The sequence below is a fragment of the Tamandua tetradactyla genome, chromosome 7 (genome assembly GCF_023851605.1).
Source record: "Tamandua tetradactyla isolate mTamTet1 chromosome 7, mTamTet1.pri, whole genome shotgun sequence".
Lineage (NCBI taxonomy): Eukaryota > Metazoa > Chordata > Mammalia > Pilosa > Myrmecophagidae > Tamandua > Tamandua tetradactyla.
Window position 1 is genome coordinate 51,317,196 of NC_135333.1, and position 24,271 is coordinate 51,341,466.

Genomic DNA, 24,271 nt, shown 5'->3' on the forward strand with positions numbered 1-24,271 from the left:
TGGCCTCAACTAGGATGGCCAGTCTTTCCCAGCCTAGTTAGAGACGTTGGCTGATATTTATCAGCTCAGTAATAAAACACTCCACTGATGATCTGCCAATAATCAAGTCTGACATCACTTGTGCACTGGCAAAGTTCTGTAGCAATGAACACTTCACCTGTTCCTGTTTTGGAAAGTTATGCCCCAGGTTTGCTGACCCCACGCTGGCCTCAAGCCAGTCCTGGGTCTCCCTATGTGGCAGCACAGCTCAGGGAAGGATTATCTGGGGCTTCGTTATCAGGCAGAGGGGGTCAGAAATCTTCACTCTGCACAGTCTCAGGTGTTTGACCCGGGACAAAGTGCCTAAGCTGGGTCTAAACTTCTCATCAATAAAAGGACAATAACGGAGCATCTACTGTGTGCCATGAGGATGAAATGACATATGAGGTATGCAATAAACAGGGGCTGTATCTATTGTTCCATTCACAAGCAGCAATCTGAAAGTTCCGCTTTAGGAGAACAAACTTGTTTCAATTTACTAAAGCTGCCAGAATGCAATATACTAGAAATGGGTTGGCTTTAACAAGATTTATTAGATTACAAACTTATAGTTCTAAGGCCATAAAAATGTCTAAAATAAAGCATCCACCAGAAGATACCTTCACTGAAGAAAGGCCAATGGTGTCTGGGGTTCCTCTGTCATATGGGAAGGAACATGGCATCTGCTGATCCTTCTCTCTTGGGTTGGCTTCAGAATGGCTCTCTCAGCTCCTGTGGGTCCTTCTAGCTTCTCCTGAGGCATTTTCTTTCTCAGTGTCCTTCACTTAGTTTCATCTCTCTGCTCTCTGTATCAGCTCTGAGCTCTCTCTCTGTTTCCTGTCTTTTATTCTCTTCATACAGGACTACAATAAAAGGATCAACACCCACCTTGAATTGGGAAGGTCACATCTCCATGGAAACAATTTAATCAAAAGGTCCCACTCAACAATAGGTCCACACCTATAAAAATCAATTCGAAGAACATGGCTTTTCTGGGGTGTATAACAGCTTCAAACCAGCACAGCACTCCATTCTATCCTGCTAAACTCTGGAGAAGAAAAAGTCACTAGTCCAATCACAGCAGGAGCCTGGACAATGCCAGGTACTCCCATTCCATGAGATCATGGCCCATGCACAAGTGAAGAAGCCAGGGGAGAGCCTCAGATCCTCTCCCCAGTGGCAGTACCAATCAAACTGGAGGCCTCACCCTACTCTTAAAGGAAGTAAATTGGCCTTAAGGAAAAAGACCAGCCTTCTGGACAAGCTGGAGGACAGGAGATTCTGGGGCTGCATTAGACCAGGGGCCAGGAGATGGCAAGCTGAGGCCCTGGTCTGCACACTCATACAGGCAGGGGCCCCAGTGTCTGATTCCAGTCTGGATTTGTTTTTTCTTCCTGGGTTGGCAGAGCCAACTGAGACTTTATTTTGGAAAAGACAAAATTGGCTTCTAGGTACAGAAATGGGCAAGAAGGGGTATCCTGTCCCCTATGCCCCCCTGCACAGTTCCTCATCCCCAGGTTCTTAGGGCACCCACAGCAGGGGAGATGGCCTGGGAGGGGCTGCAGTGGTAGTTCACTTTGGAAGGACATTAGAGTTAGACGTCAGCTTCCCATCACAGGTCTCAATCTTCTTCACAATCATGGTCTTGGCAGAGCTGGTACAGCTGAAGGAGCTGGTGCTCGAAGGAGCTCAGGCCATAGTTGTTGCTAGTGCCTGTGAAGTCCCTGAAGGCGGGATTCAGTGGACCTGAGTAGCCACTGGAGTTCTTCACATGAATACTCATGTTCTGCATCCCAGACTCCAGTCGGCTCTCCTCGCCCTCTAGCAGCTTGTGGTAGGCGGCGATCTCAAAGTCCAGGACCTGTTTTACATTCATCAGCTCCTGGTACTCGCATGACTGCCATGCCATATCCTGTTGGCCTGGTGCTGGATGCCTTCCAGCTGCGTCAGCTTGGCGTGGGTGTTTTTACCAGCCTGGACTCTTTACTGGAGCTGAGCAGGGTGTAGACATTGGTCCAGAGGCAGGCCTTGTGTGTAGGCTGCTGGGAGAGATAACACACGGGGCCAGCTTAGCAACAAGCATTTACCAGCTTTGGAATTTTAGTCTAGAAGTCCAAAATCATGGCATCAGCCAGGCTGGCTTTCTCTGGGAGTCTGCAGCATTCTGGAACTGGCAATCTCAGGGGTTCCTTGCTTCCTGTCACATGGCAGTGTCCTCCCCCTTCTGGGTTCTCTGTGACTTCTAGGTTCTCTTTATGAGGCCTCTAGTCTTCTGGATTAAGTTGGTCAAATTTTATCTAAAAACATCTTCAAAAGCCAGCCTTGCCAATGCCTTGATTTTACCATGGGCTTATACCAACAGGGACACAGATTAAGAACATGCGTATGTGTAGCTACACAATTCAATTGACCATGAGGTGATTTTTTTCTTCTTTTTAAAATTTTATTGTGATAACACCTATATAACAGAAAATTTTCCAGTTTAAAGTGTTTTATTCAGTGGCAGTTACGTTCACTGAGTTTTACAGCCACAGAGGAGGGGACTCAACAGGCAGGAGCATGCCCGTTGCTCTCCTCCACCTCTGAGCTGGGTACAGTCCTGCAACCCTGTGGATGGCGGGGACATTCATTACAGAAACATCAGGCACCTACTATACACCCATCCTTGTGGGCATATAAACAAAGAGCTCATTCTTTTTTTTTTTTTTTTTTTTTTAATCTTCCCTCTAAGAGCTTGAAGTCTGGCTGGGAAGATAAAATTATCAGTCTCTATAAATATTTAATTTACTTAACTCACATAAAATTATTCCAAAGCCATAGGCATGGTTATTTCTCAGGAACATCAAAAAAATTGTTCAGTGTGGAGAAATAGAGAAGATCTCATGGAAGTTTGAAATGTTTCTTCTCTCTAGAGTAACCAAATTAATTCCACCTAAGAAGGCACTTCTGATAACAGGGTCGGGTTGATGTCTTTCTTTCACACCTCAATTTACCACTACCTTCTCTTATCTCATAAGGATGATCCCTCACATAAGCTCCGGGGAAGGCATATATCAAATACCAGGCTTTCCACGACAGCTGGCCCAGCATGGGTATTCAAGGACCTTCCACTTCAATTAGCAACTCATCTTAATCTCCACCTCATTCTTAATCCATAGAATTGTGGTTTTTAGTAGAGACCAAAGGCAGTGAAACCAATATCAGGGTTATAAAAATAGGCTGTCTTCTGCTACAATCAAAAGGCACAGTGGTGGTTGGGGAATCAGCGTGCAAGGTGGGGAGAGTCCCCTGGGCCCACCCTCCTCCGTGGCTGTGTGTAAACCAGCTCAATGTGACCATATGGGTTTTCTCTTCTGGATGAAGGCTTGGATCCCCTCCTGTGCATCGTGGAGGGCCAGGCTGTCTACCATGGTCTGGGAGGCAAGGCAGTAGGCTGTTCTAAGGTCCTGGGAGATCTGCTTGTAGAAAGTAGCTTTGCCCAGAGATATCACCGGGCGGCTCAAGGAGGCAATCTTCCTTGCAATCTTCATGGTCTCTTCCTCCAGTTGCTCCACGGGTACCACTTTACTGAGCAGCCCATGGCGCAAGGCCTCCTGAGCCGAAATGGGTTCTCCAGTGAAAAGCATTTCTAAGGCAACCTAAGGGAGAAAACATGAGGTGATAAGGCATTCCCTTTGCAGCTCATAGCCACCCACGTCCTACCTCTTATTCTTTCAGTTGAGGGCAATGGATCTGACTCCCTACAACCTCAGCTCAGCTATCTGCTTCCATCGCCCCCCAGGTCTCCAACTCCCCAACTCCTCCCAGGGCAGGATTGGATCATTCCAAGAGCAAAGAAAAAGCAAGTGGCCTAGGAGACAAAGGACACTCTTGTGTTCTCCTTGCTGCTTCCACAGATCTGGTCAGCCAGTCTGGTGGGTGCCACCATCAAGGGTCAAGCGCAGGATGGCAGCCACGTCTGATGGGATGGAACTGCAAACACTAGGGCAGCGAAGCCCAGCCCCACCTGCCCCAAACCAGAACAGAAGCTGCTTTCCACAATGACAGAAATGTTTACAAGGGTATTGCTTCCACCTGATATGAAAGAGCAGCCTCCCATACCCCAGAGGAGGGGGACTTAAAACCTTTCTTCCAGGGGCCAGCTGTACAGCCTAGCATGAAATTTCAATTTACAAATACATAAAACGTAGCAAGGAGAGAAGTCCTCTTTCCTTCCATAACCCTTTTCCCCCAGATTTTTGAGGCCTGCAGAAAATGGGAGTATAATCTCCTTACTCTGCATGGTTTCCTGCCATGCACTACACTAAGCTTGATTCTGTAACTATATAGCCTGATTTCTTTAAACTTCAATTCACAATGAAAAAAGGGGTTTCCAGGTACACAATGAACAGACAGGCAGCAAGTCCCTTCCCTCTCCCTCTGCCCTTTGCCCACTCTCTTGTAACCATAGCAGTACCTTGCTATCCCTGACCATGCCAAGCATGCTACTGCTTCAGGACCTTTGCACTGGCCATCCTTCACGCCTAGAGTGCTCCTTTCCCAGGTACCACGTTGCCTTTAGGTCTCTGCTCTCATGTCACCTTATTCATAAGGTCTTGTATGACCACATTGTTAGATTTGGAAAACAAAGTCCTGCTATGTTTTTATACTTTCATGTTTCACGACTTAGCATACTATATATTTTACATACTTATTCATTGCATCTCCTCTACTAGCACGGAAATGCCAGTAGGGCAGGGCTTTTTGTTTTTTATATCTCCAGCATAAGAAGAGCACCTTGAGCATAATACTTAACTTAGCAGTATTTGCTGATGGATGACTTAATGAATGAATGATGGCAAACAGAATATGGCAGAAGGGGCTCCATGGTTCTTCTGAGTCTAGACCCAAAGGTGATAGAGTCTACACCTGGCAATTTCCCTTGGGATGCTCAGTGCCACCCAGTCACCATGCTTTGGGGAAGCCCAGCTGAGTTGGGAGGCTTTGCTAAGTGTTTCAGCCAGCAGCCCTGCTAAGGCCCCTGTTGAGTGCTGCTCCAACAACTAGCCACAAGAGTGAACAGCCTTCAGATGATGGCAGGCCCAGCTGTCACTCATCTACCACAGTCTTCACATCTCCCCAGTTGAGGCTGCAGACATGGTAGGGCAAAAGTAAGCCTTCCTCACTGTGCCCTGTCCAAATGGCAGAGTCATGAGCTATATAAATGACTGGTTGTTTGAGCTCCTAAGTTGAGTGTGGTTTACTATGCAGCAAGAGATGGCTGGAATAGCTTGAGATGAAGATTTGAGTCATGGGCACTTAAACCAGTGATCCACAATCTTGGTGTTACTGACATAGGGGCTGTTCTGGGTATTGCAGGATCTCCAGCAGTAAACCTGGCCTCGATGCCCTACACTCCCCTCCCTCTGTTTGTGGCAATCAGAATTGTCTCCAGATAGCACCGAATGACCCCCAGAGGCTAATATTGCCCCTGGGTTAGAACCGCTGATTTAGATGGTCTTTAGAGTCAAGAGACTAGATTCTTGAGTCTGAGTTTGGATGGAGAAGAGGCTGAAAACCTGGGTGCAGGTTCTCCTGCCATGTGGGTATGAATGGAACCCCAAAATTAAAGGTCAGGGCAACGGGACACTGGGCTTCGATTTCTCCTCTGTATGTTCCTCCTATTCCAAATTCCTCCTATCGTGGAAACTGAATGACTCTACACTGGAGTAAGCAGGAAGTGATACCAGTGGGTCGTGTCAAAGAAGAACATTTTTTTAGTTGATTAGGAATAGCAATGTAGTGGTTTGAAGCTGTCTGTATCCCCAGAAAAACATTTCTTAAGCTGAATCCATTCCTGTGGGCATGAACCGATTTTAAGTGGGACGTTTTGATGAGGTGACTCAGGTAACGGTGGCCCACCTGAATCATGATGAGTCAATCCTGTTACTAAAGTCCCTTAGAAGGATAGTGAAATTCAGAGAGAGAGAGAGCCATAGATGGGGCAGCCAGCAGGTGGATATCAACAGGACCCAGAAGATAAGGGGGAGACCACATGCCTTGCCATGTGACAAGCTAAGCACCGAGGATAACCAGCAGCTAGCCCCAGAATGCCACAGTTTTCAGGGACAAAGTATCACCTTGACTTGAAATGTTAGCCCAAAACTGTGAGCGAATAAATTCCTATTGTTTAATCTGACACATTTCATGGTATTTCCTTGAGCAGTCCAGGAAACTAAAACAAGCCTCACCCTTCTAAAGCACTTTCTGAAGCCCCCTGAACATGGGGCTAAAACCCAGGCACTGTTGATCAAAAGCTGGTAAATACGACCCCGCCAGAGCTGGCCGGTGAGAAACAGAGAGAGCCAGGGGGCCAGCTGGGAGGCCAGGTCAGAAGCCGAGGTGGACAGAGTCACCACACCTGCAGCCCTCCTTTCCCACTTGCAGATGTGCTCTCAAGGAACTTGTGCCAGACACATCGGGAGTGGCCAGTCTCGGAGAACAGAGGGAACATTAACAAAGAATCATCAAACTCAGGTTTGTCAATTGCATAACAACTTGGAATGACCTCCAGAGAGTAGTGAGGTGCAGATTAGAACTGGAAGGAGGGAAGAATCCAATCTTATCTCCTCACACTCATGCAGCAGGCACCGGCAGTGGAGGCTCCAGATGTGTCCACAGGAATGTCCCCCAACAGGGGCCTTCTTCAGCTTCTCCTTTTCTTTCTGTCCCCGCTCCCTCAACCCCCCACCCCTGAGCCTCTTGTTTCTGTTCTCCTTTCCACAGGCTTCAGGACACTTTGAGAAATTTGCCTGTCAGGCTCAGATATTACAGCTGCACAGGATTCCAAACGCCCCAGGAAATTTTCAGGGTGAGTCCTTTGGAATCCAAGCTTCCATGTGCTAGAGCACAGGGCCAAGTCCCTGGCCTGCAGAGTATGGGTCCTCAGAGATGCTAAGCCAGTCCCTGCACATCCCTGCATCCTCGTCCCCAGCACACACACAGCCAGCTATCCCTGGGGTGCTAGGAGGAACTGAAAGGTAGTCCACTTGAGGAAGACACAAACCAGGGCAGAGCACTACATGGTCTGCTTGCATAAGGGAATTTCAAAGGACCTGTTATGAGGCTATTCATGAAAGCTGGTGACTGGCTTCCCTGAGGAGGGACTCAAACCAGGGCCTAACTGTCTCTTACTCACTAATTGAATTACTGGTCCATTCAACTCACTGTCAGGCACGGGAACACGATGGATTTAGGCAACAGCTTAATTATGAAGCAACTCAAAAATCATGTTTAAAAAAAAAAGCAAGTTAATAAATCACTGAGCTAAACCACTCTGGGAGAGTTGGGCATTCTCTCTCCTGGAGATGCATGAATGAGGAAGACCCTTATCTGCTGGGGTGGATGTTTCTCAGAGGTGGGAGGAAGAATTAAATGGCTCTGAAATCCTCTCCCAGACATGTCAGGGTGTCTACAAGTAAACAAAAAGAATGTGATCTTAAGCTGGAATATTGAGGGATTTTAATCAGTCAGAAAAGATATTTTTTTTCCCTTCAGTCACGTAATTAAATAGCCAACCAGAGAAAGAAAGACAGACTGCTGAACATCCACGGAGAGACAGAGCCACACAGCAATCCCCTTTAGGCACATTCGGAAACAAAATGGAGGCAGGGATACCCTCCCTGCCCTGCCTACTACCTTCAGTCTAGAGGCTACAAGGACTGCTGAATTCTGATGACCTTACGTGGCAATATTCTAAAAGATGAAAGACACTCACCTGCAAGTCTAAAGGCAGCCTGGCCGGCAGGTAGGTGAAGGGACGACGTCATCTAGGCACATCCCTTCTACTCCTGGATTCACGAGCACTCATCTTTTATCATCCGCTACACAAGAGTCACTTCCAGTAGAGCAATCTTAACCATTAAGTTAGAGGTTCTCCTGTGTCCCTTCTCAGCCCCCCACCTCTTTCATGTCACAGAAAGCGACCGTATCTACTGTAGGAGGGCTGACAGGGAAGCGCGGGAACCTGCGCTAGGCCATGCACCCTGTCTCTGGAAGACATCCCTCTAGGGCTCTGTGCTGGTTTGAAATGATGCATGTACCCTAGAAAAGTCATGTTTTAATCCTAATCCCACTTTGTAAAGGCAGCCATTTCTTCTAATCCCTATTCAGTACTGTATGTTTGAAATTGTAATTAGATCATCTCCCCGGAGATGTGATTTAATCAAGAGTGGTTGTTAAACGGGATTAAGTGTCTCCATCCATTTGGGTGGGTCTTGATTAGTTTCTGGAGTCCTATAAAAGAGGAAACATTTTGGAGAATGAGAGAGATTTCTTAAAGAGCAGAGAATGACACAGCCATGAGAAGCAGAGTTCACCAGCCAGCGACCTTTGGAGATGAAGAAGGAAAAAGCCTCCTGGGGAGCTTCATGAAACAGGAAGCCAGAAGAAGCTAGCAGATGACACTGTGTTCACTATGTGCCCTTCCAGATGAGAGAGAAACCCTGTGTTCACCATGTGCCTTTCCAGATGAGAGAGACACTCTGTGTTCGTCATGTGCCTTTTCACTTGAGGGAGAAACCCTGAACTTCACTGACCTTCTTGAATCAAAGTATCTTCCTTCGATGCCTGTGATTGGACATTTCTATAGACTTGTTTAATTGGGACATTTTCTTGGCCTTAGAACTGTACACTAGTAATTTACTAAATTCCCCCTTTTAAAAGCCATTTGTTTCTGGTATATGGCATTCTGGCAGCTAGCAAACTAGAACAGGCTCCAAGTCAATTCTGGTGGCTTAGTCACAGGCCAGCAGGGCCACTCTTTGGAGCCCGCACCAGCTCTACTGGGCAGCTTGGCAAAGACACACCGCCTCCCAGATGTGTTCAGGAGAGGATACCATGCTTTGAAAACAAACAAGTCAAGGGAAAAGGTAAAGAGCCCTGGGAGACGGAGCAGCAGCCGGCCGCGTGCTTCCCTGGTGTGGACTAACAGTGTCTGAGTGGCCATGGAGTGAGAAGGGCCTCTGTAGCTCTGAGTGCTGGAGGCAGTGCTGCCCTGGGTCAGCCGGACAACCACAGTGGGCAGCCTCCTCCTGGACTTGGAGACAGACTCAGGGCAGGTGAGGACAGGCTCTGCTGTGCCAGGCTGTGTCGACTCGCCTGGCACTTACCCCTCAGTCAGGAAGATGGGCACAATCACAAAAGTAAGTCCTGACTGTAGGACTATCTCAGAGGTGGGAGGAAGAATTAAATGGCTCTGAAATCCTCTCTCAGAAGGTCTGGCCCAGGACTGGCCCTAACTTTGGCTTCCTGAGTCACCCCAAGTTTGTGTCCCTCTTTGGGCTTGTTTCCTTAACTGCCTAGGGAGGTAACCCTACTTAGAAACATACAGATTTATAGGGAATTAGATGAGAGAGCTGCATTCCCCTAGAATGGCAGCCTGCTTATTTTATGGTTCATTGGCAGTCTTTCTTTAGAATTTAAGTTTCTGAGTAGGGAGCCCCCAGAAGCCAACTTGAGATGAAAGAGAAGAAAATACCTCTTCTCCCCCTTTCCTCAAATCCTCCCATGTCCCTTTCAGGGTGACAGTCTTCGGTTGCCTGAAGAAACTGGTGATTTTATAGTCCCTCATCCTAGGGGCATTTCATGAAAAGTAACAGATGGAATTGAGGCCAAGGCTTAACCCAGAGGCAGCAAGACTTGGTGGAAAGACGTGAGAGTGGAGCCCGAAGAACAAGGTTCCAATTCTGAATCAGCCACCTGTCAAGGACAGGACCTTGAGCAAACTCTGGGACCCCTGTGAACCTGCTTCCTTACCCATCTGATTAGGATGCAGCGCCTGGCAGCATGGAGGCACATGCAGCGGCTCTTGCTGACGCACCTACCCCAACTGTAAATGTCTGCAGTCCCTGAGGCTGGACGTTAGGGATCGTGGTGCCTGAGAGAGGTGGACACCCAAGGCCCCTCAAGCCACACATACGTGGCAGGGACCAGCAGGGTAGTGTGACGTGTGCTCGGGGACAAGCATGGTGTCTGGGTCCCAAGGCAGCTTGGAAGCAACGTGAAGAACCACCTGAGGGGATGAGCACCAACAGAAGCACCACCTCACACGCATTCACCACGGCGCCAGGATGGCACCCAAGGATACACACATGCATCACCCTCAGCATGGCTGGGCAGGGGCTCTGTGAAGTAGGTGGGTTCAAAGGGAGAAAAGTTGGAGTGGGGAGCATGATACTAATTAGTAGGAAATACAAGACAGGTCCCTGGAGTGTCCGAGGCCCTTCTGTAAACTGGGATGTTGACCTTCAGATTCTGCCTCCTTGGCTGGGCCTGGGGCTCACTGGGGAGCTGCCATGCTGAAGACTCTGAGGGTACAGCTGGTGGCAGGCTGAAGACTACTCCCCCAGACTCCAGGGAGCTAAGGGCCAGTCTGCTGTAATGTTCCTTCTAGCTTGGAAATATTACTTTATTCTAATTAGGCCCTTAGGAAACCGAATTCCACAGATATGCAGAGCTAAAGCACGGGGATAGGGTGGAAGCAAGTTCTTCTGCCACAGAGTAGGGAAGTACAGCAGCTCCCTGTGACCCTCACTGCTTGCAGCCTCGGCACTAAGTTTCTGAGCGAGGCCAGCCCTGACTGAGGTGAAAGTGGGAGGGCAGGTGCACAAGGTGGGTTGTCTGTGGGGTGCATGAAGATGCTCTATATGCTTTTTGCCAAAGGAGAGCCCGATGGGCCCCAGGCCCTGCCTGACTTAAAGCACAGGCTGACCTGCCTCCGTCACACTGGCAGCTCCCCACAGTGGCCAGCAGAGGGCACTGATGCCCTGCACACGCTTTCAGCCAGGGTGACAAGGGCAGGAGCTTACTTTCCGGGCCAGGTGGGAAGGGCACCTGGCCTGCTCCACTGTGGGGAACTGGGTTACATCTGTGCCATCCCACACATTGGGCCATGGAAGTGCCATTGGGCAGGGTCCACGGACAGACGGTTTTTGTTGTATCTGGGTTTGGGTGCAGTACTGTTCTCCCTCCTAACGCAAGCCACATGGGCATGGGTCAGATGCACAGGTCTGGGAATCGGCAGAAGCCTATACTTCCTGCTGGTCGGAACTGAGATGCTGGTTCCTTGGCGTTAACCCCAAACCACCCTCCTCATGTCTGCCTCCAAGTAGCTTGGCATTAAGGCACCTGGTTTGTGGGGCCTCTGAACCACATTCTGGTAGGAAAACCTTAGAGGTTTGAAAACAAGAAGGCTCCACCCTGCTGGGGGTCAGGGCACAAGGAGCACAGACCAGGGGTCTAAGGGAACAGTTCTGAGCAGGCCTGGCCTTTACCAGCATTCTCTTGAGAGAGCAAGACTGCCTCGGCACTTGATTCCTTCCCCTTCACCTGCTGCACTGGACAATTTAGGCAGCGGGGTTCAGAGACTTGATTCCTTTGAAACTTCAGGCATGTTTTTGTCACATGCTTTTCTTCTTACTTCTCAAAACAAATTTCAAATTTGATAAGCATCAAATAAGATATAGCACTTAAATTTATAGGAATTGTTTCATTATAGTAAGCCTGGATTTCAAAAGGAAGGGGAGGGAAGGAAGAGAGGGAAAAAGGGAAGGAAGAAAGCAAGCCCAGCCTTACCCCAACAGCAAATTCTGTAGAGTGGGGCCCTTCACAGGGCAGGGGTTGAGAGGACGGACCACTCTCAGGTGGACAACATGTACAACCACCTCATGCTAGGCAGAGGTTGTATGATTTGAACTGCAGTTATGCTTCAGGTTTATTAATAAACTGGCTCATGCATTTTAATTTAATGTTGGCACCAAGCAGGGACTTAAGAAATATCTACTGAATGGCTATCTAAGCCTGTCATGCAAAGACCAGCGATGGAGGTGCCCTCAGCCTGCAGACATTTTAGTAAACTGCTGTATTTGAGTAGGTCGCTGGGTGGAGCCCATCGTGGGCCACTTGTCTAGGCATGCATGCCTGTAGGCACCTGTCTTCAGAGTTTCCTATTAACACACATTTCTATAAAAATTAGTAAGGAGGCAATCTGAGAGAAAGGAATTCTTCCTTAAGCTTCTTGGTTCCCAGGTTTGATTTCCCTTGGGCCTCATTTCTGTTGTGCCTCAGGCATCTGAGCGACTGCTAATTTTTGTTGATGCCAAACCAAGAATGTATTCTAGAAAGCAATTTACGTCCCCTACTCACTGCGATATATGACTTTGACCCCTTTTCACAGACTTCCAGCTAAGAATGGAGACACACTTTTTCTTGAACAAGGGCATGGCTGCTTTACACTTAAGGGATATTCAGTAAATATAATTTTATGATATTCAAGGAAGAAATAAAGCTTCATGAGGAAAATGGACTTCACTGTGGTCAGCGATGACAAAACGACTTTTGTAACCTGGGCCTTTCTGGGCTCTTCTCATGCCTGAAGTGAAGACTAAACCGGCCATGCCCCGGAACCTACCACTCTAAATGCCTCCGGGACAGATAGCTTGCCAGCAAACAGATATTGAGCCACTGACTCTGCCCTGACCTCTCGGTACTGGCCTTACTTCAGCTTGCTACTGCATCTTAGGGGCATCCACACATTTCAGATCAGCCTACAAAACCATGTTCCTTTACGAATAAGTAAAACAAAACAAAAACCCTAACCAGTCCCGCTGAGGGCCTGCGAGATTGAAATGCAGCGACTTTGCATGTCGGGGCCTACTGGAAGAAGCCGTGGGGGAACAGGCAAAGAGGGACAGGCTGTTCCCTCCCGGACCAAGTTCAGCCAGATACGTTTTGGGCCCAAAGTCCTGATATAAATGGTATCTTGGCCAAGCTAATTCTGAAACTAACCATCAACGCTCTGAGGACTAGAACTAGAGAAGGGCCTCGGGAAGTTCGTTTACCTTTCTCGGCACTGCCCTCCCCAGGGCGACGGCGGGGGTGGAACAGAAGGCTCCGATGTTCACTCCAGGGGTGGCGAAGGAGGATCTGTCACTGGCCACCGCTATGTCGCAGCTGGCGACCAGCTGGCAGCCGGCGGCGGTGGCCAGGCCGTTCACCATGGCGACGACGGGGACTGGGTGGCTCTGGATCAGCATCATGACCTGGAGAAGCAGGCGAGCCCCTTCACCCCGCCGGCCGGAGCCCTCCGCAGGCACCACTCCCCCGGGTAAAGGTGGGTAGGGCAAGAGCGGCCTCATGCTAAATACCTGCTCGGGCCCAGGCGGCACGGCTCGGTCCTCCCGGGAACCCCCGAGGAGGAAGCCTCCCGGACAGTCATGGCACCCGAGCTCCGAGGGGGCAGTACCCACCCAAGGCCGCAAAGCCCAGATCCCGCCCAGGTGCAGCTGGGGCTGGCCGGGCTCAGCCCGACACCAGGCCCCACAGCCCTGCACCAGGCCTCCCCGGGGCCCCAGTGAGGACAAGGGCTGCTTTTTCTCTCTGGGGTCAAACAACACCCTTGGCAAATGGTTCTCTTTCTAACTGTGCTTCTGTGGAGCTCAGGTGTTAAGTAGGTAACTGGAATTTGGTGCTTCCTTGAAAAATTAAGGTAGAAAAGAGACTTAAAGGCAATTTCCTTAGTAATTAGTTCTCAAATTAACCACTACGAATACTCCCTCTATTCGGTTAATATGGTAGAAAAACACCCTCCTGTCATCAAAATAAACAAAATTCCTAAAATGTAACTTTTGGCATAGACAAGAGGAAGAAAATTTGCTCCTGTGACCCCCTTCCCCTATAAATCTCTGGAACTTTAATTCACTTGTGCAGCTTACGAGAGCTTGGTTTATTTCTCCACTTTTTCAGGACACTCTGAACAGATTGTGTTGCTATGGTAACTGCGCTTTATAAATTGTTGCTCTTTGAACCCTGGGATGGGAGGGGAATGCGGGGGGGCGGTGGGGATGGGGGGGAGAATAAAATCTGGGCTGGTTTTCCTTGGGGAGTAAATTCAAAGGAAATCAACCTTCACTAAATTTGAAGATTTTGCCTAAGAAACATACCCTTTATATTCACCAATATTTGGTATTTGTTAGCTTTATTATAATATAAATACCAATTGCGGTGTCTGATATCATATCCTATAGCTATGGGTCTTGATGCTTTTGCCGGGGGGTGGGGGTGGGGGTCGCCTTTTGAGAATCAGACACCCCAGAAGAATGCACATGCACCCTGACACAGAAAGTGTCATGAATTTCAGGGTTTGCATTCTCTTCACTGAGGGTCAGCAGGGGACAGCGATAAGCTCATTCTCAGCGAATTGGAATTACAAGGGGAAGAGCCCACAAAAATTTCTAAAGTCTTCCTGCAAAGAAAGATTTTTTTTTTTGCTTTAGCTCTCAGTATCATCCTTCACCTATTGAACTGAAGTGACTTACCATGACCAGAGCAGAACAGTCTTTTTTCTCTCCTCTGCCTGCCTCTGCAAAGGGCTAGGATTTCATAAAACCACTGGGGAAATGCTTAGGTAATGCTGTATGTATCAACAAGGAATCCTATTTCTCAGAAATAATCAGAAAAAGCTGTATAGATAGTGATGTTCATCAAATCATTATTAAATAGCAGTAAAAAGCTATAAATAATGTACAAAAGTAAGTACATGGTTATGTAAACTAAACCATATCCATTTGATGGGATTACAAGGAGATTTTCCAGAGAGACATCAGCATGGAAGTCTGGAGCTCAGCCTGGCAATTCTGAGGGGTGGTCTGCAACTCAGCGTGGCGTTCTGGGGCCAGTCTGAAGCCAGCCAGGCTTCTTGGGTTTAACGTCAAAGCTGTCACTTACTCACTGTGTAGCCTTGGACTAGTCACTAATCCCTCAGTTTTCACATTTGTAAAATGGGTATCATAATAAAAAAACTAAACAGGGAATCACGAGAATTAGGTAAATTAATATATCTTAAGTATTAAAATATTACCTGGCACATAGTGAGTATTCAATGCGATAATCATATTATACAATTACAAATACAGTATAATCACAGCTGTGTGTGATTATTCAAACAAACAAATAGGTACACATGGAAAAAAGATTAAAAATAAATATAACAAAATATTAATTAAGATTTTCCTGTTGGTATGATTATGGTGTGGTATCAATAATTTATTTTCCCCTTTGGTACTGGATGGTGGTGATGACAGCCCAACATTGTGACTATAATTAACAACACTGAACTGTATCTTTCAAAGTGGTTAAAACTGGACATTTTATGTTGTATATATGTTACCACAATAAAAAATTTAAAGCATAATTTATTTTCCTTCCTTTCGTTTTTTCTAGACATTCAAATTTTGCTATAGTGTTTACTCTTAAATTACTACATTATAAAATTTTGCTATAGTATTTACTCTTAATTTATTACATTATAAATACATTAAAATAAATTGTATTAAAAATGAATTAATTTATTTCATTACCTATAAAAAATATTTTAAAGAAAGCAATTCAGGGTGTGCAAGGGTAGTTCAGTGGTAGAATCCTCACCTGCCATGTGGGAGACCTGGGTTCGATTCCCAGGCTATGCACTTCCCCAAACAAACAAACAAAAACAAACAAAAATTTAAAAAACTAGCACTGCAATAACAGGATACTCACTTAGAAAAAGAATGGAATGTGACCCCCACCATACAGCATACAAAAACAAAACAAAACAAACAAACAAACAAAAACAAAGCAATTCAGAAAAGACAAAGGGGTTCTAGATAATAAAGAAGAAAGGCTCATTAATCCCTTGATGATCAAGAATTGACTATGCTCCTATTTTACCTTGAAGAATCAAGTACTCTCTTGGTCCTGCCTACTCCAAAAGTGGCATAAATGTAACTGTGCCAGCTCACTTAACAGCATTCCTGAGGATTCCACTAATTTCCAAATGGGAGAGACCACTTCCCATTGTCATTTCCTTGAAGGAGTGAGAGAAGTATTTCCTCCTGAATTGGAATTTCCATTTTCAAACTTCAACAGGATATAAGACTCTCAGAGACAAAAGACAGTTCTCTGGTGGGAGCCACCAAATCAGCTCCATAAGAGGCTATTTTTACTCTTCCATAACCAAGTTTTCCTTGTTCCTCATTGTTCTCATCCTTAATTTGCCCCATTCCTGACTTTGTAAACAATTCATGTCCTTGCAAATTTGCTATAGTTTTTAAATGCCAACCTAATGTAGATACCTCTACCTTCCTTTCCAAATTCCAATTTTTTCATGCATGCACGATGAAACATCTAGCTCATTCTGTTCCAATCTGTCTACTGATTACACTTGAAACTGAAATCTTGTACAAGTTAATGTGCACATATTTACCTAAGACAATATGATTTTCTTAGAAGCAGTATTAAAGAAATCAATACACTTCCATTTCTATTTTCTACATCAGGGTTAGGTCCCGACTATGTACAGGGTAGTAAGCTCAAGGTATCCATCGGTTGGAAGATTCCCCATTTAGCTTCTTGTCCTCTGAAGAAGCCCTGGCTCCCCATGGCTCTTTGCTAACTGTCAGATGGTGGGTCAGGAAGAGACCACAACAGTGATCAAAGCAGGCCCTGTACGGAGGATGGAAGGCTCTACCAGCTCCCTCTGATGATTCTCTGTTTTAGTCAAACAGGCTCAGTGTTAGTAGAAAAATAATTTTTAAAGCACCAAGTCTCAGCAAACACTGGAATAAAGTGTTTTATAAAAATCATTGACATGGGAAACAAAAGATCCAAGTCTTAGCTCTAGCTTGCTTCCACCTTGCCAGGAAGCCTCTAGTGAAACATTTTTCCTGTCTGTCCTTCCATGAAGTGAGGGTGATATAACCTGACCCCTTTATGGGTTTCTAGAAGAGCGAGGGAAACAACGGTCAAAAAAATGTAGATTAATTGCCTTCCCATTCGCCTCCCTAGTGCTCACCTCTATCTTGCCCACATAGGAGATTCTCAATAATGAGAGTTTAATGACCAAATGAATGAATCAATAAGTCAACAAATGAATTAAAAATTTGGTTAAGTAATCTTAGGGTCAGGTTAGTAAACTGTCTGATGTACACATCTTGTTTTTTAACCACATTTCCAGTTTAACTTTGGCAGGAAACATTTCTTTTCTTATAGTTCCCTCGATATATAGTAAGAATTATGCATACAGTCAGTGCTCAAAAAATAGTCATCAAATGAACAAGGGTTACTTAAAGTTGATTCTATGTTTAAGTTTTGATTATCCGAGTATAGTTTAATATATTTATAAATCATCTAGAACTTTTTGTTCCTCTTCTTCCTCTATTATTTGGCAATTTCTCTCCTTAATAGGGTTAAAGAGACAGAAAGGACAAGGAAGTAAAAACGAAGAGGTTAATTTTCCTACTTGGAGGTGGTGATTATAAAGGTAAGTTGAACCCATATCAAACTCTGAAATCTGTTCTACAACTAATTGTTGTGCCACACTTTGAAATTTATTGCTTTTTTGTATATATGTTATTTTTCACAAAAAAGAAAAAAAGTGATGATAAAAATAAATACATTCCTTTTAGCCTCCCATGTTCTGGAGCAGCTAGAAGGAAAAATCTGAGATGATGGTATAGTAGCTCATGACAAACTCTGGGATCTGTCTTGTAACTACTTGATAAAGAGTGCTCTGAAAATTATTGCTTTTTTCTTTCTTTGCTTTGTATATATGTTGCATTATACAGTAAAAAAATTTTTAAAAAAAGGTAAGTTGAGAGAAGAAGGGTTTGAAAATAACGCTAAAAATCATTATTCTTGTTCCATGGATGAATGCTCTCTCTTTTCAACTAATAGAATTGGCTTAATTGAGAATTTTTAAAAATCAAATAATTTCATATTCCTCAGTAAAGATGTATGTTCTAAACTTTATCTCTTACTTAATACAAGATAAGCTATAGATAACCTCATAATCCCAGAGATGGCAATTATTAAAACCAAAGCATATTTTATTTTCTTTGGCATGAAACAAAATCAATAACAAATTATGGTCACTTCTTAAAAGTCTAAACCAAATGACTGTGTGGATGATGGATTCACCAATGACCATAGAGTTTTCAGTAACTCTACCATGGTTAAGCCCCATAGATAAAATCTTATCTAACTCCCTATTAAAGATAATTCTCATTTTCCGGTTGACGGTCATCCCAGCTTACCTCAGAACAAGTTTGAAATACTTCTGCCTGATAAGCCTGGCCTTGTTCATCTGTCAGTTCCTTTAAATCATGCCCAGAAGAAAATACAGGTCCCTCAGCTGCAAATATTTCCAAAAGAAAAAGCTGTAAAGAGAGCTCGGAAACTGATTTACTTTTCTACAAATAATATTAGCAAATAAACATATCTATGTGGTTGGCACTTAGGTAAAGTTAATGATCCAAGTTTGAAAAGAATAATTCCAGTTAGCTTGGAAACTCACAGGCAATACTTTGTGTTGCAAATGCAAGGGGATGCATCAGTACACTCAAATACACTAAATGGTCCATGGTGGAACCAAAGGAAACATGCAATTACAAAAGCAGAAGGTTCAGGACCCAAGAGGATTTACCTTCTACAGAGGTAAATCTGTTTCCCCTGTTTCTGTTTTTGGACTCTGTCTGGCCTGAGTGTGCTGGCTCTCATAGGGCCATGACGCCCCCAGCAAAGTCCACATCATTTTATCTACAATTTGGACCTTCTATCCACTGGGTTGGAAGCTGGAAGTCAGAGTGTGAAGAGAACTTTGGAGCCATCTGGCTCACTCCCTTTCTTTTACAAAGGAGGGAGCTGAGGACGTAGCAGCTGTTTTACCACCATCAGTAAGAGCAACGGCAGAATGTAATCCCACTGACAACTGGATGGCATCGTCTCCTGTTTCCCTTTCATTGCTGCTATTTTGGCAGGTGATGTAGTTCCTTTTTATGAAAGGAAACCATAGTCAAGAAGTTTGCTGCCTTTGCGACAACACGCTCAGGCAGCCGCATGGCTTTGGAACTCTACGCAGTTGCCCATCTCCACATAAAAATGGTTGGAGAGTTATAGTCAACCAGTGTTAAGAAGGTCGCCTCCAGAAGTATGGACGTTTAATTTGTGAAAGAAATGCATCCTACATCAGCATCCATTATATTTTTCAGTGGGTGCTTTAAAATGTTGACATTACTACTATTTATACAACCACCAACATTACCAGCAAAGGTTAACTCTGTAAAAATTCTTATAGAAAAAGAGTAAGGAAAGAAATGGGCAAAACGTGGTGAGCTCTGAGGCCTCAATAAGGCAGATGTGGGCGAAATGCTCCATGAGAGTAGAAAAGCAAACGAGTCCAGTGCCTCAGCAGCCAGGCCCTAGCCAGTGAGGAAGCCTGAGAGGATTCACGATTAAACCCAACTCCTAAGGGCCTATGAGACTGCCCAGTAAATGCAGTCTCTGATTTGGGTAGGAAGACTAGCCTAGCCAGGTGTGGCAATGTTCAGTATCCCACATAAAGAAGTAAGACACATGTTCGCACAGAACAGAAATCACTGTTATTCCCGTAGCCAATGGCGTCTGGCACAAAGCTTCAACTTCCCTAGAGTTTTCCATAATTCGTGTTCTTGTAAAGGAGCTTCAAAGCAGCCTTCCAGGTAAGTGAGGAACTCCCCAGCTAGCCAAAGAATTTCGAGAAAGCTTTTCTGGGGCCCACAGAGCACTGAGGCAAAATAATGAAAAACAAATACCTGAAATTATAATGACTTTCAGCTCTTTGCTTTCAGCTTCATGAAGAAGGTCACTTTGGAGAGATTTCAGCATAGCAAGTGACAATGCATTCCTCTTCTCTGGATTGCTCAAGACAATGTTCCTGTGAAGAACAGTTTACAATTACCGGGTCGTGCACCAGTCAGAAGCCAGGACCCCCGCAACTCCTTTCTGATTAGGGAGCCATTTTGAAAACACAAGGAAAAGGTGCTGTTGGGGCTTAATGATAATTCAGAGGGCCTATCAATGCATCAGAACTGTGGTGAAGTAAGAACAGGGAAAAGACAGCCTGAACTGCAAGCTGGTTTGCTCCTGCTTTCCTGATTTGTTTCTCTTCTTCTCCAGGTTTACTGTCAAAAACATAACTGCTACATCCATGAAAGGGTATGTCACAGCAGCTCCGAGATCCTCACCGCCCTTACCAAGAGGATGTGGACTTCGTGGGAGAGCGGCAGGAGGAAGGGAAGTCTGACAAACAGTGGCTACCTTCCACTTATTTCTTCCTGTTGTTCTTCAGAATGAGGTTAAGAAAAGAGCCAAGAATGAAAACACTCCCCAAAGCTCCTCCTAGCCCCTCCAATGAAAACGCTGCCAAGGTTCCTCTGCTGTATGCATGGACAGCAGCCTTGTTCTTTTTCTACAATAGGATTCTGTAACTCTGCAACATAATCCATGCTGCCTGAAAAGGGGAGGATATGTGAAGTACAAAAGTACAAAGTACTATTTCAGGAGGGCTCTTCTGGACACGTCATCTAACAAAACACTGGCATTCAAAGAGCCTGTTCACTATTATAAAGGGACACCCAAGTTGATTAAAATAACCTATATTGCCATCCTACCGCCGGTACACAGAAATGCCTTTTTTTTGTTATAAGAAATGTACAATGAGCCAGACGCCAGATTATTGTTATATATTTTCTATTTCCCATCAGTCTCCATCTACGAGCTTTTTGTTTTTCTCGTTATCTTTTGAATCTGATATCCCAACTGCTGGGCTGTCAACTTGGACCTGCATAAACAGTATCCTGTGCCACAGTTTTCTGGAAAACAACTTTGCTTGATGTCCAAATTTATTTCAATGCAATAAGAATAACATTTTCGTTGGAATACCATTTCAATTTTGCTACAATCTTCAGGTGACTGAAGATTGTTTTGCTTCTCATAATCATATTCTCTCATAGATATAGAAATTACTTGCAGCTGATGTGTGACAGACTCCAAAACCTATATTTTTGGCAGTGGTGAGAGAACTGCACATAAACCTGTCAATAAAATAATGAGTGTGCTTGCTGTAGCAAACATACAAGGCTGCTATTCCACCAGTGACAGATGCTTAAATTACATTCTAAGACAAAATCATGTAAAGATTCCAGTTCCCAAATGTCCCTGCCATAACAGCAGTATCTACTCACTCATGTCCCATTAATCCTTTACCCCTGAATGACACAATGTTCCAAAAAAGTGGGCTCACTTCGACCCCAGGTAACCAACCTTCTGTTCCCACCATCCCACCAAAACTGTTCTCACCTATCGTCTAACTGCCAAATCCAGTCCCCATTTCTGAGTCCATAGTTTTCAGGATTGCTCAGCGATAGCTGATACAGTTTCTTACTCTCTATTTTGGGAAATGCATTTCTCCTCTCCTGCTTTTTTTGGGTACCTGTCTGGCTGTTCCTTCCTGGTTTCTTTGGTGGGCTCTCAGCCACCTGCTAATCCTTTTGATGCCAGTGATGCTCAGAGTTCCATCCTTTGCCCTCTTCCTACCCCATGCATTCTTCCCAGGGAACTTCACCAGTGCCCTTGGTGTCAACCTCTACCTCCACATGGATTATTTCAATCTTCAGCTCTCATTTGAACCTCTTTCCTGAGCTCCAACATCCACACGCTCCGATGTCGACCGGGCTTCTCCACCTTCATACTTGTGCTAGTTTGCTTGGACTACCGTTAACAAACAACCACAAACTGAGTAGCTTCAAACCACAGAAAGGTATTCTCTCAGAAGTCTGAAATACAGGTGTTCTGCAAGGGAGAATCTTTCTTTGCCTTTTCTAGCTTCTGCTGTTTGCCAGCAATTTTTGGTGTCCCTTGGCTCGGAGAAGCATCACTCCAATATCTGCTTCGCCTTCACATGCCCTTCTTCTCTGTGTCTTTGCCTGGATTTCCATATTGTCAAAGATAAACTGAGGCAATTAAAAAATGTTGTTAAAAGTTTATTTAGTGAATTGGACAATGCTAAACTAAAAGTGGTAGGGAGCTCTGCCAAGGCAGAGGACAGGGGAAGCCACATACACAACAAATGTGGAGCGAGAAAATATTCTGATTGGCTGGTGTTAAGTTTCTATTTGCCGTGTGTGTATGTGTGCATGGGAAGGGGGGTTGTCTTACAAAGCAGACAGCAGCTATAAGCTGATTAATACGGTACTTTGTCCATTCAGATAAGCTATGTCTCCTGAACCGAAACTGGTTTATCACCAGGTGTTGCTTATCTGCAGTTCTGTAAGGGGCCTTTCACTATTCTATTTTCTTGGAAAGCCTCTGCAGGTCAATTATTTTTGTCTTCTGGAAAACCCTTTCTCAGTAAAGCATCCCTCCCGGCAATGTCCAATGCAGGTGGCCATCATAACCCACTCTGACCTCATCTTCACAGGATCAGATCTACCAAGACCCTATTTCCAAATAGGGCCACTTTCACAGGTTTTGGGTACGCCATGAATTTTGGAGGTACACTATTTGGCTGGGTACCATGCTCCTTGGGTACCTTCCCCCAATACCAAATGTGCCCTTCTCCTCTTCCCCTTATCTCAGTGCTACGAATCAGTGTCTAAGTCAGAAACTGAAAGTCACCCAAGATTATCTCTTCCTTATCTGACTGGTCCCCAAACCCTGCTGATAACCTCCTAAAATCTCACCCATCTGAATCCTCTCCTATTGTCTATGTTGGTTCAAAGCATGAGAAGCTTGTGCTCAGACCAACACCCCATCTTAGGGGGAATCTCACCAGCAGAGCATGGGATAACGGTGCCATCTTTCCATTTACAAGGCAAGAGAGGGCCCCTGCAGATGCACCAATGAAGTCTTCCAAGATCATCAATGTAAACCACTTGAAGGGCACTTCTGGGGCTATGTCCCCCACCCCCCAGCAAGGAATTCCCTGAGGTAGTGAACTATGCATATCTAGAAAGCACAACCCCCTCCAACCATGCTGGGTTACCTGGGACCCTAGGATTCCCCATCTCTACTTTGCTAAGGGTGAGGACATGGACAGAACATGGGTCTGCTGACTGGGAGGTGGGGGTGGTGTTTGCAGATCTGTGTCTAAGGTCCCATCTGCAAAGGAGGAAGGACAGGAGAGGGCAGAAAAAAGGTGGGGGGGAAGAGGAGACACAGCCCCTGCAGGTCAGGGGCTGGCTCTCTGCCTCTTTCAGGGGAAGTGCTAGCAGTCTCCAAATTATAAATTCAAACACAGCCTTGCAGGTCTTAGGATGGGATGCCTGTCAGGGTAGGGAATAAAACACTTTGTTTTTAACTTTTAAACACTGAGAAATGCTCTGAAGATCTCCCTTTGTAACCCTGCCCTGACAGGTAAATGTCAAAGGCCAGGAGCCCTTGCGCCATCCAAGTTTCAGTGTATGCACTGGTATGCTTTCAAGCACGTGAGGTTTGTTGTGCTACAAGAGGACGATGCGTCCTTCATGCTGTTTACTGACTCGCCCTCATCCGCCGTCACCCCGGCGCTTCTGGGGGGCGGAGCCCGGTCACGTGTGGCTTTCTCTCAAAGACACAGCAGCAGGCGGGCGCCCTCGCAGAGTTGCCCACGCTGAGCCCGTAGGCCCAGGGGGGCTCCCGCGGTCCCGGGCGGCCACTTAAAGCCCTCGGGGAAACCGGAGGGTCCCGAGCGCGAACTGCCCGCCCAGGAACACCAGCATTCGGGACTTCCACCGCGAAGAGACTAATCATCGAGCTTTCCCGTGGGCCACACCGGCCAGGGCCGGGTCAACGACTGGGGTCAAAGGCCGCGGACGAGAAGACCCCAGCCTGGCTTTGTGCGCTTGCTTGGGGTGAGGGCGCCACGTGTCCGCCCTCGGCCCCAGCTCACCTGATGCCGTCCCGCTGCCGCGCGCGCGTGGGCCGCACATCCGCCTCGAGCCGCCCGGCCCCGGCCCCGCTGCAGAGGCCTGCGGCGCGCGGAGCCCACCCGCGGAGCCGGAGCCAGGGCTGCGACGCCCCGCAGACCCGAAAACCCGCCCACGCAGCCATGGCAGTCCCCCAGTTACGTGGGCAGCACGTGCCGCGTCCGACGCAGGAGGCGCGGGGCCCCAGAGAGCAGGAGACCAACCCGGGTGCGGGACAGGCCTTGCAGGGTTCTCCCTGGCCGGAAGTCTCCGCCAACGCCCGGCCCCGCCCCGCCCCCTTGGTCCCACCCCTCCGGCGGCCCCGCCCACGACCGGCCGGACAGCCTACACATGGCCCCGCCCCTCCCGCCACTCTTCCTACGGCCGGTCGCCCCGCCTCGCCCATAGCCCCGCCCCTTGCCTGCAGCCTTCCCCTCACACCGATGGGCCCGCCTCTACTGTGGCCCCTCCCATGGTTC

The 24,271-nt window shown here is 46.4% G+C and overlaps 1 protein-coding gene across 1 annotated transcript; it reads right to left on the bottom strand.

The window, feature by feature from the left end:
• Positions 1 to 552: 552 nt before the first annotated feature.
• Positions 553 to 24,070, bottom strand: ECHDC3 (enoyl-CoA hydratase domain containing 3). Its single transcript, XM_077169437.1, has 5 exons — positions 23,777 to 24,070; positions 19,662 to 19,783; positions 18,126 to 18,223; positions 12,897 to 13,097; positions 553 to 3,656 (listed from the first exon to the last, which is right to left on the bottom strand). The coding sequence occupies exons 1-5, from the start codon at positions 23,935 to 23,937 to the stop codon at positions 3,345 to 3,347; spliced, it is 894 nt and encodes a 297-aa protein (XP_077025552.1). The 5' UTR covers positions 23,938 to 24,070; the 3' UTR covers positions 553 to 3,344.
• Positions 24,071 to 24,271: the final 201 nt, after the last annotated feature.